The sequence below is a fragment of the Pseudopipra pipra genome, chromosome 2 (genome assembly GCF_036250125.1).
Source record: "Pseudopipra pipra isolate bDixPip1 chromosome 2, bDixPip1.hap1, whole genome shotgun sequence".
NCBI lineage: Eukaryota > Metazoa > Chordata > Aves > Passeriformes > Pipridae > Pseudopipra > Pseudopipra pipra.
This window is the reverse complement of record NC_087550.1, coordinates 91,665,894-91,679,892: the sequence shown is the minus strand read 5'-3', so window position 1 is coordinate 91,679,892 and position 13,999 is coordinate 91,665,894. Positions and strand designations below refer to the sequence as shown.

Here is a 13,999-nt window from a genome sequence, read left to right as displayed (position 1 = left end):
AATGGCGCTGGGCGCCCGCCCCGCCGGCACCCCCCGCCCGCCGCCGGGGGGCGCGCTCCGACCGCGCCGCCGCCGGGACCCGCCCCGGCCGTGCCCCGGCCCCGCTCGGCCCGCGGCGCCCTCACCGCCCTCACCGCCCTCACCGCCCTCACCGCCCCCGCACCGGGAGGGGAGGGACGGCCCCGACAAAACTTAGGGTCCCGCCGCCCCCGGAGCCTTCCCAACATCCCCGCGGCGTCGGATCGCTCGCCTCCTCTGCCAGCCCAGCCGGAGGCGCGGCGGCGGCCAGAACGCCCCGCAGAGTTACGTGAAGTAGGTGCCTCCTGGGAGCGTCTGCTGCTGTTATTTTAATTATTTGTTTTCCAGAACAGAAAATTGCTGTCAAAACAATTCCAAATATTTTCACTGTTTCCTGTGTGTGGTTGCGTAGTACAGAATTATTTGTAGCAAAAGAGCTGTCGCCTCACCTTAGGGCACCAGATATGGTTAGGTGAGAGTTTGCTGGAGCAAGAGTACATTTTTAATCAATATTATTTAAAAACGTAACAGTACCAATAAGCAATGGCGTGGGGAAAGGCCAGCACGTTGTTTAGGCTCAGCTACCCCGTGTTTAGAAAGTAAATGCAAGTAAGTTACCTTCAACACCAGCGCTGCCAAACCTGGGGCCAAACCTCCTGCTTTTCTTGGAGAGAAACTATCTCATTCCAAACCATACCAGTTTCAGGGATGTATGGACAAATGAACAGTTGAGAGGAGCATAATAGAAAATGTGGGATTTATTAAGGTGTCTGTATCACCACTCATTGCCATCTTTAATATCAGAAGAAGGAAGTGGTGTGGTGGAATGAAAAATGCAAATATTTGCCTGCCAGGATTGAGGAAGTCTCTATATGGCTCCAAGAAGACGATAACTCAGGGAATATGTTAATCCAGTCAAAATCAGCATGGACAGGTATGAGTAAGCACGCATCAGAAAGAATAATTCAAAATACATGTACATGAAGTACATCTACTTTGGTATCCATTAGAACCAGGAAAAGAATGTAAATTTTGAGGACTAGAATGCAGAAAAGATATTTGATGGCTGGGCCACGAGCATGGTTCTAGAGAGAACTACCACTGTAAAAACACAAAAACATCAGACTGTCTTGAGGACTGTTGTTTGTTTATTTGTTATTTTGCTTCTTGGCAGGGTTCAGTTTTGCTTGCCAACTTTAGGAATCAAACATAGCAAAACTTTAGCATCACAGAGAATACATTTCTGCACAAAGAGGGAAATAAACTACACAGTTGGAAAGGGAAGGGATAGTATGCCAAAAGAGATGGAGGTGATCCCCTCCTCTTTACTCAGCACTGGTGAAGCCACACCTGGAGGGCTGGGTCCAGTTCTGAGCTTCCAGGTGCAAGAGATACATGGACATACTGGAAAGAGTCCAGTGAATGGCTACTAAGACGACTAAGGGACTGGAGCACCTCTACTATGAGGAGACTGAAAGAGCTGGGACTGTTCTACCTAGAGAAGAGAAGGCTTAGAGGGATCTTATAAATTAATAAAAATACCGGAAAAGGGAGGGTACACAGAGGACAGAACCAGTCTCTTTTCAGTGGTGCCCACTGACAGGACCAAAGGCAATGGGCAGAAACTGCAACACAGGAGATTCTCTCTGAATATCAGGGAGAAAATTTTCACTGTGAGAGTGACTGAGCACCAGCACAGGTTGCTTGTGGAGGCTGTGGAGTTTCCATCCTTGAAGATATCCCATAGCTGTCTGGACACTGTCCTGGGAATCTGGCTGTAGGAGGCCCTGCTTGAGCAGGGAGGTTGGACAAGTGACCTCCAGAGGTACCTACAAACCTCAACCATTCTGTAATTATATTAAAAAACAACCCCCCCTCAAAAAAAAAAAACCCTCAACCCAAAAAAACCAAACCAAAAACAAACCCAAACCACCCACTCATTTTAATGAGTCTGTCAGCAGAGCTTTCTTATAGCATCTAAATAAGTAAGTACTCATTCTGTGCCAGATGAAAGTAATACAACCCTTTTGTTTTTTTCTAATCAGCTTTGGGCAGTCTGCCATTACTTGTAGACAGCTTCTATGAATGTCTTTAATTAACCTCAGTTTTTCTACAAGGATTTCAGGGCCTCTCCCATTGCAAGTTCTCCTGAGGAGCTGGACAAGACAGTTGTCCCTGGCTGCTGAGCCCAGCTGAGGAGCAGCACCTCTGACCAGCACAGCCTGAAACTGGGGGGGGGAGGTGGCTGGGCAGGCATATGACTACCAGGGCAGCAAACTCCAAAACAGTAAATTCTGGAAATAATTAACAGGCAGTGCCAGCCAAGTACTGCAGCCGTTACGGCACTTCCTTTGGAGAGCACATTAATAGATTTAACGGCAAGTGAATTGCACCATGTGCAGTTTTCCAGAGCTTTTAAAAATGAAATCCCTAGAGCCCAGTCTGCTAGTAATATAATCTTAAAGTAGCGAAGGCATTCTATAGAGAGCTGGAGAGCATCCCCCAAACATGTACTTATGCCAAACACTAAGTAGCAGCAGCTTCCGGAAACTCTGTACGAAGAAAAGCCAGGAATTCAGTTTCACAGATTGCCGCCCCAGGCTCTGTGCACTTTGTAGCAAGTTTGCACCTTGTGGTCTGATTTAAATTTTTGTTGTGTCTTGCTGTACAACAGAAATAACAATTCTTAATTGTTATTAATTGTCCATTACCTAGTATTAGAGCATGCTGGCATTCTAATTATCTTGTAAAATTCAGTCCAGAATACTCAGGCAAATAGTTTAATAGGATTCACAAACACACACCACAAACTCAAAAGAAAAAGATAACCCCTTCCATTCCAGTATAATGAAGGCTACGACCATTTTCTTCCTACACAGTTTAAAAAAAAATATGGTAATCTGCCTCCTTATTTCTGCTTACAAACCCCTCACAAAGTTTAACTTTATGCTGCTAATTTACTTGGCATCAGGTGGAGAAGTGCCATTATCCCCAGCAGATAAGCCAGGATACAGAGACAGACAAACTGAAATTAAATTCACAAAGGAAGCATGTGGCAAAGCAGAGAATTTGGACTCCATGTCTCCAGACCAGCATATTAATCACAAAATTAATCCATCTTTTTTTTTGCCTCCCATCTCTCCCTGCTAGACTAGCATAAAATGCAATTTTAAGTAGCCATATGCTTTTGATGTTCTGTTTCCAGAACATGTTTACATCTTCCATCACTGTTGAAATTCCAAACTTATTGTATTGCAGCTGGCAGTGGCACTTAGGGACATGGTTTAGAGGTAGACTTGGCAATGCCAGGTTAACAGTGGGACTCAATGATCTTTGAGGTCTTCTCCAAAACAATTGATTCTGTGACTACAAATGACAGCAACCTGTTCCTGTACCTCATTACCCTCACAGTTAAGAATTTCTTTCTAATATTCAATCTTAAGCCTACCCTGACTCCAAGTGCCTATTAGCAGAGCAGTCCCATGGTTGTTTATCTTAATACAATAAATGGAATTAAATTGTAAACTGGGTCAGTGTTCTTCATGTCACACCTCCAAAGATATGAAGTTAAAGCAACAATGAAGGAAACTTTGACCAGGTAAGTATGAATAATTTTTGAACACAGGGTGTCCAGCTAAATATTCCTAGCAAAGCTGTTAAGGAATTCACAAGTAACAAATTATTTTTATAAAAGCAGTCAGATTTCTGCTTCATGCATTTTAGACACACATAGTACATTTGGTGTCGCCGTTTCTTGAAAGAGGGAAGGAGATTGTGCAAGAACAGGGATATTACTTTTATAGACCAATCTCAACCCCCTGCAAAATTGATCATTAAAATTCCATAGTTAGCAGCATAAATTTCTGCTTTGTGACAAGGTCAGTAATTGGACAGACACAATAATGGCTAAAGGAAAAGCTGATAGCAGCACCACAGAACATGTCCCTTAAGAAATAACAATGACTTTTGGCTATCGTATTATTCTCATATTTTTCATTTAAGTGTGTCATTTTTCTATTTTAAGCTTTTTGTCACTGCAATTCCTATCCTTCCCAGAATGTTATAAAAACTGTTGTTAGCTTTTCTGTGTTTTCTGAAAATCCCCCACCTGCAAGATACATTTGATATATCCACTATCTCCCACCACTCTGCAAACAACTGGTTTAACCGGTTTCCAAGAGAAAGGTTGGTGGGGAATGTTCGGGCAGGGACAGAAAGCCGCCACATCAACAACATGAGCTGTTTTAAGTGTTTATCACCACCAGCTGCTTTTCTTCCCACTGTTCCATAGGCTGTAGCCCTCTGCCCGTGGAGTGAAGGGACCACCCACCTGTCCCCCTGCAAAGGCAGCTTCACCGGGATTGCTGCAGCTGCAGGGTTAAGTAAATGCTGTGACTACTAGTGAGAGGGGATTTACCGAGTCTGTATAAATATTTGGGTGCTAAGGCCAAACTGATAGGATTGACATTCTCCCTTGGCAAGAGTAACACTGAGCATCAGCAGTGTAACTCCACAAAGGACAATAACAACAGTAAAGCAGTATTTAAGTAAAAGCTTTTGTCTGGAGCTCTGTAATTGTTTCTATGGTTTTTATATTTGAGATGCTCTGCATGGTGCAAAGGGCGAGATCCAAGAGCTGATATGTACCTCCCCTCCGGAAACAGTCTGAATGCTCTCAGAACAAGCTTCGATTTTCAAGCAATGAAACAATAAACTGGGCTTAAATCCTATACTCATATACAGCTGCTATCCAATGTCTGTGAATTTAAAACACTTTCAAAGGCCATTATAAGAGGACTGGGAGTGTGCCCAGGCCCAAAAGAGCATACTGTTTTTTACACTGATTACATTCACCTTGGATTCGTAAGAAACCTTCAGGCATTTAACTGACAGCAAAAAATAAACTATTTGCTAATACCAAGGTGTACTGAATTGTTGGAGCAGTAACTGATGCACATTTCCACTCTTTGTTTTACTATCCTCAGTTTTAATTATTCAATCCAGCCTTGATCCTCAGGATGAGCCTGAAGAACACAGGACAGTAAGAGATCTCTTGAATCTAAGACATACCTTCTCAACCTTGCACAACCATATGACAAATTTTAATCAAATTCAGTTTAAAAAGCAATCAGATTATTATTTCCCTTCCCCGTAGCATATATATTTATGTGAAAGCTGTTAGAAGTTGACTGTATCAGCCTTCTTTTTGACTCTTATATCCATTTATTATGTTTTCTTTTGCAGCTTATGATCCCCCTCCCTGACCATGTATTTGTATAATAAGCACAACTTAAGAAAAATGGTTGGTAAGAGGATAAACACACCAAACTCCCTTAAATCAAGCAAACAAACCAACCACCTCCTTCTTCATCCATAGAACGTCTAATCTTTGCACTAGGACAACTATGCAGATCAAGAAAAATTATCACAGGGAATTAGGGAAGAGGTCATTCAAAGCTGACTGCTATTAGAAGGGGGTGCCGATTTATTAGGTCTTTCGTACTTAAAATAAACATACTAAGTGCAATCCTTTTAACACAGACATTATTAGCTTCTGCATCCCTCCTCTCCTTCATGTCAGATATTGTCAGATTGCTGGTAACAATCTAGCAACACATTTGAAGTAATTTAAATGAGCCTTTTTTTAAAAAAAAAAAAATTCTAAAAAAACCCCACCCATAACAAAACAATTTCTTTTCCATTCGTCCAGATGACTCCATTGCTCTTATCATCTTCTAAAGTAAAAGCTGTGGATACTATACTAGATCCATAAAATATCTTTAATACATTGGTAATCATCTCTTTGTTTTCTACCTTGCACCTGTAATATTTTCTCAGGTAAGAATAGGCATTCAGGTAAAAAGAAAGGCACTCTGTTGAGTAAAGATGAATTTTATTGAAGTGATGGCCACATGAAAAGACCATCAAAAACATTATTTCCAACCAAAACACTTATCTATCCAGACTACCAGTTCTGAAATTACTACAACAAATATATTTTAACCTCTTCATACATTTGGTTTCTCAGCTTGTGGGTGGTGACTGCTATTTGCAAGGCTCCTAAGGGAGATATTTTTACAGTACCAGTAATAATGGAAGTAGCAGGTAGTTGAGGAAGTATTGGTGCACTGGGTGAAGCCAAGGCATAAGTCAAATGAAGCATAGGTGGTTCAAAGCCACTTAGTACAAACTAAGGAGAGTTTTTAAGCGTTCCTCCACAATTTCATGATATATCATCTGCTATCAAAGCAAAAGGATGGAGGGAGATAGCCAAGGGAAAATGTAAGTTTAGAAAATTATCTAACCCTGTATTCTCAGTTGTACTTTGGGGAAGGAGGGTCACGAAAGAAAAAAGCAACTCTACTTTTCCGTGTATCATTTCCAACATGGGTCCCCTTTGGCCATCCTGAACCCCAACTACAACTGGCCACATCTACACAACAGCCTGACAAGCTCTGGTCTTCCTGTCTTTCAGCTGGAGCACTTTTGCTTGCACAGATGAGTCTTTCTCTTGGGTAAAGGGAACATGAAGGGTATACAACCTGTTTCTAAGTCAGCATTAGGTAGTTAAAAATTCATCCGCAGTGCACACACAGGTCTGGGAATTCTGAATTACTCCCATTTTTGGTTTTTAATTAATAAATATACTCTGCATAGTGACAGCAGAATCTTTATTATTATTATTATTATGCCCTCCTTAGGCTTGGGCCGAAGGCAGGCTGATTGAAGGTAAAAATTGGTCCTAAGCTTATAAACTCTTTGGGCAAGGGTGACATTTTCTAGGAAACATTCTAACAAACACGGCACTGTAAAGAAAACAAAAAGAACCAGAAAGCAAAGTTAGCACAGTGCTCTTCCAAAAGATGAGCACCACAGAATATCAAGAAGCAGCAGTACTAGTTACTTCAAACTGCTTTTTGAAAGCAAATCACAGCTACAATGCTGTACATTACAAATGCAAATATATGACATATAAAAAGTTTTCTATGCAAAATAATCCTGCTTCCAGTTCACATTCTTCTATGCCATTTACTGCAAATGTCTATTAAACTCTGATTTATTTGCTTACCACAAAGGTAAGTCCTGGCAATCTCAGCAACAGAACACAGTTTAGTAACTGTTATTAAAATACTTTTACATTAATTAAGATTTCAATCTTCCATTGTAAAAAAAAAGTAATGCAAGTTGTTCACTACATTCATAAGTACAGTACTCAAGTTTTAGTAAAAACAGTGAGCATGCAACTCAGACTTGAAAGAAGTCAATAAGCAACCAGTATTTAATACAACCAGTGATATATGTTATTTGCATACATTTATTCACAGCTTACAATGTTAAATAATTTACAGTTCTGAAATATGTGCATTTTAAGAGGAACTTGTCACAGCTCTTCAGCAATAGCAGAGACTAAATCAGATCAGCTGCAAATGGAGTGTGAACTAAGTAAGAAAAAGCTGTACTCTTCTACTTATGTGCTTCCATTGTTGAAATCACAGCAGGAGAATGACTTGCACTTATTTTTATACATACTTCAAATCTCTCCCGTCACTGTGTTTTGGCATTCTTTTGAGTGACATTAACCAAACCCAGCTATGAACAGCTTAGAACTCAACATCTGAGATCTGGTGCAAATTGTGAATGCTAAAGATGGTAAATCCTTCCAAAGGCCAATGCAAGAAAGACTAAATGTAACCTCATGTTTGATACTTACAGACATCTAAAAGACTCATCCCTCACACTACTACTTACCATCAGTTCTGTGATCTGAAAGTCCACAGAGAATGTTTTCCCCGGTAGCACAAACCATAAGGGTTCCAGTTAAAACACATATTGGAGGGGAAGTAAAAAAAAAGTGCCTAAGATGGAAAGGAATTAAAATACCTAAATAAAGCCCATTAGCTTTGTTGATTGTGTACTGAAATATATACAAGAAACAAAAAATTAAACCAAAAGTACACTAACTGAACAGTTTATTCTCAATGTGTTGACTTTCTGCTGTTCATATGTCCAGATTAATTTCAGCCCTAAATAAGGCAATATTAAAGGAACAAGCATCATTTCCTCAGAGCCTCAACTAAAATAGGTAGGAAAGGAAGAATGCTATTTAGTATTGGTATGTGTACCGCGGAATGATTCTCTGCAAAATAGCACAGAGAGCATGAAAATATGAGTGAAAAGTATGGAAAGACTCTAGTTGAAACATAAACAGGATATAAACATATATGTATGCATTTTAATAACTTACAAATAAATTAAGATGGTGAAAGGTAGTATGGACTGTAAAGGGGAGAAGAGAATTGAAAGTAAAAAAAGGTGCTGTGTTGATAAAAGAAGTAGAGATGGTAAAGATTTATTTTTCTCAGAAAAAACCATAACATTCTGTTGAGTAATCCAGAACAGAGATTATCTCATCTGTGCAAAAGATCTGTGTGAATAACATGTGCACACACAGATAAGTGAGAGAAAGGTGTAATACCTTCGGTCATCAGACCATTTAAAAAAATGCACCTATTAAGAAAAGCTCCATCCTGTTCTCTTAGAAGTTGATGCTAGAAGTCTGACCTATGGACTCAGATTCTTTCTTTAGTGTCTTCAATATGACTAAGTCAGTATGGGTAGTCTTTTCATCTAAGTATGGACATCACTATAGTAATGGAACATTTCTTCCTAGTCTTTTCCACAAACTTCCGACTTCAGGTTAAAAAGCCATAGCTTAAGCCCTTTCTCCAAAAGCTTCAGCTCACTTAAGACCTCTGATCTTGGAGTATATCCTAAGACCTCCATAAATGTCATTAATCTCTACTACAGTACCATGCCCAGATGAGCCAAGCATTGTATTTCATAGAGATTTATGCACCCGCTACATTTTGGGAACCGCCTTGATATTTCAATCTAGCTTTTGCAAAAAAAATAATTTAACGAAGACTAAAACTTTAGTTCAGAAAATGCCCTTTCTGTTTCTTAATTATCTTACATTTTGTAACCATCACCAGTGAGGAAATAATTTCAAATTTCTAAAACATGCAGAGAATAACACTAACCATATAGATTAGCTAACTGACAACAATATGTGAAAGCAACTGTAAACCGTTTTAAATGCTTTAAATCTAAAGTCTAGTTATTCCAGTTCATATATTAGATCAAGTTTTTGAATTTATATCAAAAGAGCCATTACAGTTTTGTTAAATTCTGTTGCCAGGCAATTTGCAATTAATTTGTCATTTCTCATAGTTCTTATCATCACCTTTAACATTTACAAGAAAAATAGTTCACTGTTGCCAGAGCATAATGTAGAACCATCTTTCAGGGCTACTGCAGGCTTCTTTCTTAGAAGAGCCTAGAAAACTGAAAGTTACACACAAAAATAAAACCCTTTAGTTCAACGCTACAACACCAACAGATTTTCTACAATAAGATTTCTCTTTTTTGCAGTTGTGGAATGTGTTTAAAGATTCAGTGTTTCCACTGTTTTATCGAAGTCCTGACCAGCTGTGGAGGTACGAAGCCCACCCAGAGGGCCGTGAGGTACTCTCTTCCTCACCTGAAGGTAGAAGAAAAACATTTCAGTTTATTATGTTAGACATTGCAACATTGCATTATTTGGTTACATGACCTTGCCCCCCCCCCCATCCTTTTTCAAATGCTGTCCTCAAACTTGTTGGAGGGAACTCGCTTTTGGGCTGCCACAGATATGTTCATGGATTTTATCACCAAGTCCACTTTGGGTACTTAAGGATGTTTGAAAAAAGGCCATTCACAAAAATTCAATCAGTCTGCATTAGAGGGCCAGAACAACATCAAAACATCTAATTTTTCCAAATGCACAGCCTATCATGGAATGCATGGAACGCTTCTCTTTTTAATGTGATTTTGTTCATAAGTTGTAAGTGCTTAAAGTAATATAAACACATGGTGCTTACTCTTTATATTAATTTTTAAATAAAGTGTAGGTCTGTTGTTAATGATGTACAGGAAGCTACAGTTATTGCTTTTGAGAAGTGACAAACAATACCTTAAAGAGCGTTTTAAGGGGAGTATTTGAAGCAGAGCCAGAACATTATTATACACATAGCTCCTGGGTTTATTTCTTGCAAATGCTTAACTCATTTTATTTCCTTCCCTAGTTCCTTAATTTCTTGAACAAAAAACATATTTTCTTTAAGTTATTTTTACAGTTAATATATAGAAACTAATATTAGATCTGCAGTACTGCCTTGAGAAGACCACTTTAGTTACCTGTTTGGAACATCTGCCAAGAAAGTATTTCAATTATATTAACCTCTATTTTGACAAAAATTTTTTTAACTCTACTCAAAACATGAACACATTAAATTTATAGAACATACTATACATTCTTCCTAAAATGTGCATATTTCAGAAGAAATTATATTTCACCTTAATTTTATTTATATTTTAGGGTATTTGTTCTGTTTCCTGAACACTGAATAGTAACTTCCCAACAAAGCAAAATGGTTTTATGACTAGCTTGCTAGCATACCATTGCTAAGTTTTGTTTTCCCTCAAAGGTCTACACAACAGAAAGCATAGAACTTCAGTTGCCTTTATATCCACTTCTCCTTTTTTTTGTGACAATATTTTGAACACCACATACCTTGGGCAATTGCAACCAGCTTCCCCTTCTCTTCAGGGCTGAGCTGCAACATGGTGTCTATTACTGGGAGCAGCCGCTCTTTCTCGCTTCCTGATTTTAGAAATATGAACTGCAGTAGAACATTCTTCAAGTATTCTAAATTAGCCACAGACTTTTCTCTCTCTTGATTTCTTTCCAGTCTTCTTATTTCATTCTTAAGAAGCTGCAGATGAGGGGAAAAATATGCAATATTGTTTGCTTCATACAACGAGCAACTGAACAAAGGTCTTTTGAAGACCTAATAAATTAATTGCACATATTGCTTCAAAAAGAATGCGTGCATACAACGTATTCAGAACAAGAATCCAGTGAAAATTGAACATGTGATAATATTGTACAGAAATAAGTTATTATTGATCAAAAATAACCTTTTTTGATAAAATTTGTGCAGTAGTTATAACAATTTCAGCGATAAAGAGTAGTAAGAGTGGAACGGTTAAATATATCAAGAGAACTGATGCTATCATTCATTAGGAAACATTTTAGAAAAGAAAGCCTGGCATATTCAGGGAATATGCTAACTTCAGAAATGTCTTCAGAAAACTCAGGGAGGTGCAATCAAATCAAACCAAACTCATACAACAGTACATGTATCTTCTTTTAATGTAAGACAGCTAAAAGGGTTTACAGGAAGACAAACCAGACAATGCTTCCCTTGGGGTTTACTGCTTTTGTCTAAGTGAAAACAGTAAAGACCCTTTACTAAACATTAAACTTACAAACTCTAGAGGTTTTTTTGTAGAAGGTTTTACTCCACACTCCTCTCCCCCTACCCCCACCCCATCTTCCCACCCAAGTAGAAACTGTGGTGAAAAAAAAAAAAACTCATCCAAACCAAAAAACTGAAGTCAACTCTGGAAGCGCTAATTAGACCTGTGCAATAAAAGCTCCTCCAGAATTAAATTTTGCATCACCAAAATTTTACAGACTGGGATTTTCTGAAACATATTGGGTGTTAAACATTTGGTCTAAGAAAGAGACTGTGGAAATTAGAGCTGTCCTCACATGTCTTGCATGTCTGCTAACCTTTATTTGTTCCATTAGGATTGCATTGGTTGCTTCTGATTCACGAAGTAATTCATTTAAGTGATCAGCACTCTTCGCTGTTGTGTTTAGTTTCTGAATCAGTTCATCCTTGGTGAGTTCTGCTTGCCACTGAGATGGTTCTACAATTAATTGGAAAAGAAAACTAAGAGAAGGAAAAAGCACTTGCATCTACCTCATACTAACTTAACGTCAGGACTTGATTAATGTAGTTCCTTATAAACAGAATTCATGCAAAGTCAGACTGCACACTTAACAGGCATCAATGCTGCTGCTGCATGCTTATTTTCTAATCTATTTTTGTTTATATATTAGAAGGGGACTCGCAAAACAGTTCTAGAATACATCAAGATATATAGTTTTAATTATCCTTTGTTTCCTACCCCTAGGTAGAGATTTTCAACAGTTATCTACAAAGTGTTCAGTAGATTTTTAAATCATGATTAGATGCTACCATGTATTTTTCTGGCTTTGGGGGTATTCTTAGAACATTGTTCTTCATGATGGCTTTCATTTTCCTAGAAAGAAACCTATGAATAAATTCCTGCTTTAATTAGCCTCATTGAGAAGAACAGAAATTTTATCCTTTCATTAATCAGCTTAAATCAGCACTTAATTGTCCCTAGTATAGACTCATTCAGAATACAAAAATTCTGCCAACTATTCACTTGCTTGCTCATCCAGTCTTTTCCCTTTAGAAACTCAGAAATATGACATTTTTAAATTACTAAAAGCAGTAGTAATGTTTTATTTTACGGTAGCAAGTTTAGTCCTTATTCAAGAATAAAACTCCTACAGAAATTCAGGACAGTGTAAACTCAGTGACACTTAAGGAGACTTGTGTCTTGCACCTAAAAGCATGAAAATATGAGGGAAGAAACTTCTGCAACTTATGTAGGCAAGTGCTTCTAAAAGCCACGTTCTACCTACCAGGTTTTGCTTCTGGTGAGTTCAGAAGTTGTTCCAAGGATTGTACATAGGTGCTGGCTGAAGAGACAGACTCTGTGTCTGTTGTTTCCATACCTTCTCCCTCTTCCCTAGCTACAGTGTGCACATCGAGAACAGGAAGGTCAGTGTTTCGCCGTTCTCTCAAGTTCTTCGTTCCTGGATTTGAAACAGCTGGACCTGAAAGATACTTCCTGATGTTTGTCATCAGCATGAAATCAGGAGGGCTGTTTCACAGATGTGACTGTCTCAGACTGAGAACAGTACACAAACTAGTCTTCAAAATGCAGGTGAAGAAAAAAGAGAAAGCCAGATACATAACATTTATAATAGAAAAATACAGCCTTTCACCTCCAAATGATCATTACAATCAAAGCCTGTTTCTAAACCTAAAATTTATTGGCAATTTTTATTTCAGTGACTATGAAATCTTCATGCAACTTTCCCTGAAGATAGGTTGTAGCTATGATCAGAGTGACAAATATTTTTAAGGCGTAACAGAATTAGCTTTTATTTCAACCAGTCCTGTGGGAGGCATAAAGTCTTTTGTTTTAATACTGTGTGCAGGACCCTTCTGCTTCAGTAATAGACTAACTTCTTAAACTGTTACTGCTGCTTGGCAAATGTCCAACTACATCCCGGTTAGTAACTTTACAGATACAAAAATAATACTTGAGCCTGAAGACAGTAAAATCTTAAATTAGAAGAGGGATCAAATGGCAAGTATACCAGTAACAAACATTCTTGAAACAGCTTTCAATACACTTTTCTTTAGCTTCACCTCTCGTACTTGAGGCGGATGTCTGGTATACTCCAAAACCTGAAACAACCTAAGTAATTTCCCTTCATCTGTCTGACAATGCAGACACTGCAGAATAGATAACAGTGATGCAGATTGGAAGGCACCTACAATGATCATCTAGTCCAACCGCCTGACCACTTTAGGGCTGACCAAAAGGTATCAAGAGCATTGTCCAAATGCCTCTTAGACATTGACAGGCTTGGGGCATCAATCACCTTGCTAGGAAGGCTGTTTTAGGGTTTGACCACTCTCTTAGTAAGGAGATACTTCCTAACATCCAGTGTGAATCTCCCCCAGGCAGATCTGAACCATTCCCACACATCCTATCAGTGGGTACCAGTGAGAAGAGCTCAGCATTTCCCTCTTCGCTTCCCCTCCTCGGGAATCTCTAAGACAGTGATGAGGTTGCCCCTCCCTCCTTTTCTCCAGACTAGACAAACCCAGAGTTCTTTGCCACTCTTCACAAGACAGTCCTTCCATCTCTTTCAGCAGCTTTGCTGCCCTCCCGTGGATGTATTCAAGGACCTTAAGATTCTGAA

At 38.9% G+C, this 13,999-nt stretch overlaps 1 protein-coding gene across 4 annotated transcripts in view; it reads right to left on the bottom strand.

The window, feature by feature from the left end:
• Positions 1–5,894: 5,894 nt before the first annotated feature.
• GCC2 (GRIP and coiled-coil domain containing 2) overlaps positions 5,895–13,999 on the bottom strand; it is a 30,119-nt gene continuing 22,014 nt past the window's right edge. For 2 of the 4 annotated variants that reach the window (XM_064646385.1, XM_064646386.1), the window contains 4 exons: positions 12,644–12,838; positions 11,696–11,835; positions 10,631–10,832; positions 5,895–6,824 (listed from right to left, as the gene is read on the bottom strand). In XM_064646385.1, the coding sequence (XP_064502455.1) occupies positions 6,631–6,824; positions 10,631–10,832; positions 11,696–11,835; positions 12,644–12,838 (731 nt within the window). In that variant the 3' untranslated portion in view covers positions 5,895–6,630. Of the gene's footprint in view, positions 9,560–10,630; positions 10,833–11,695; positions 11,836–12,643; positions 12,839–13,999 lie in introns of all 4 variants that reach the window. The other 2 variants (XM_064646387.1, XM_064646388.1) reach the window with 1 other exon arrangement.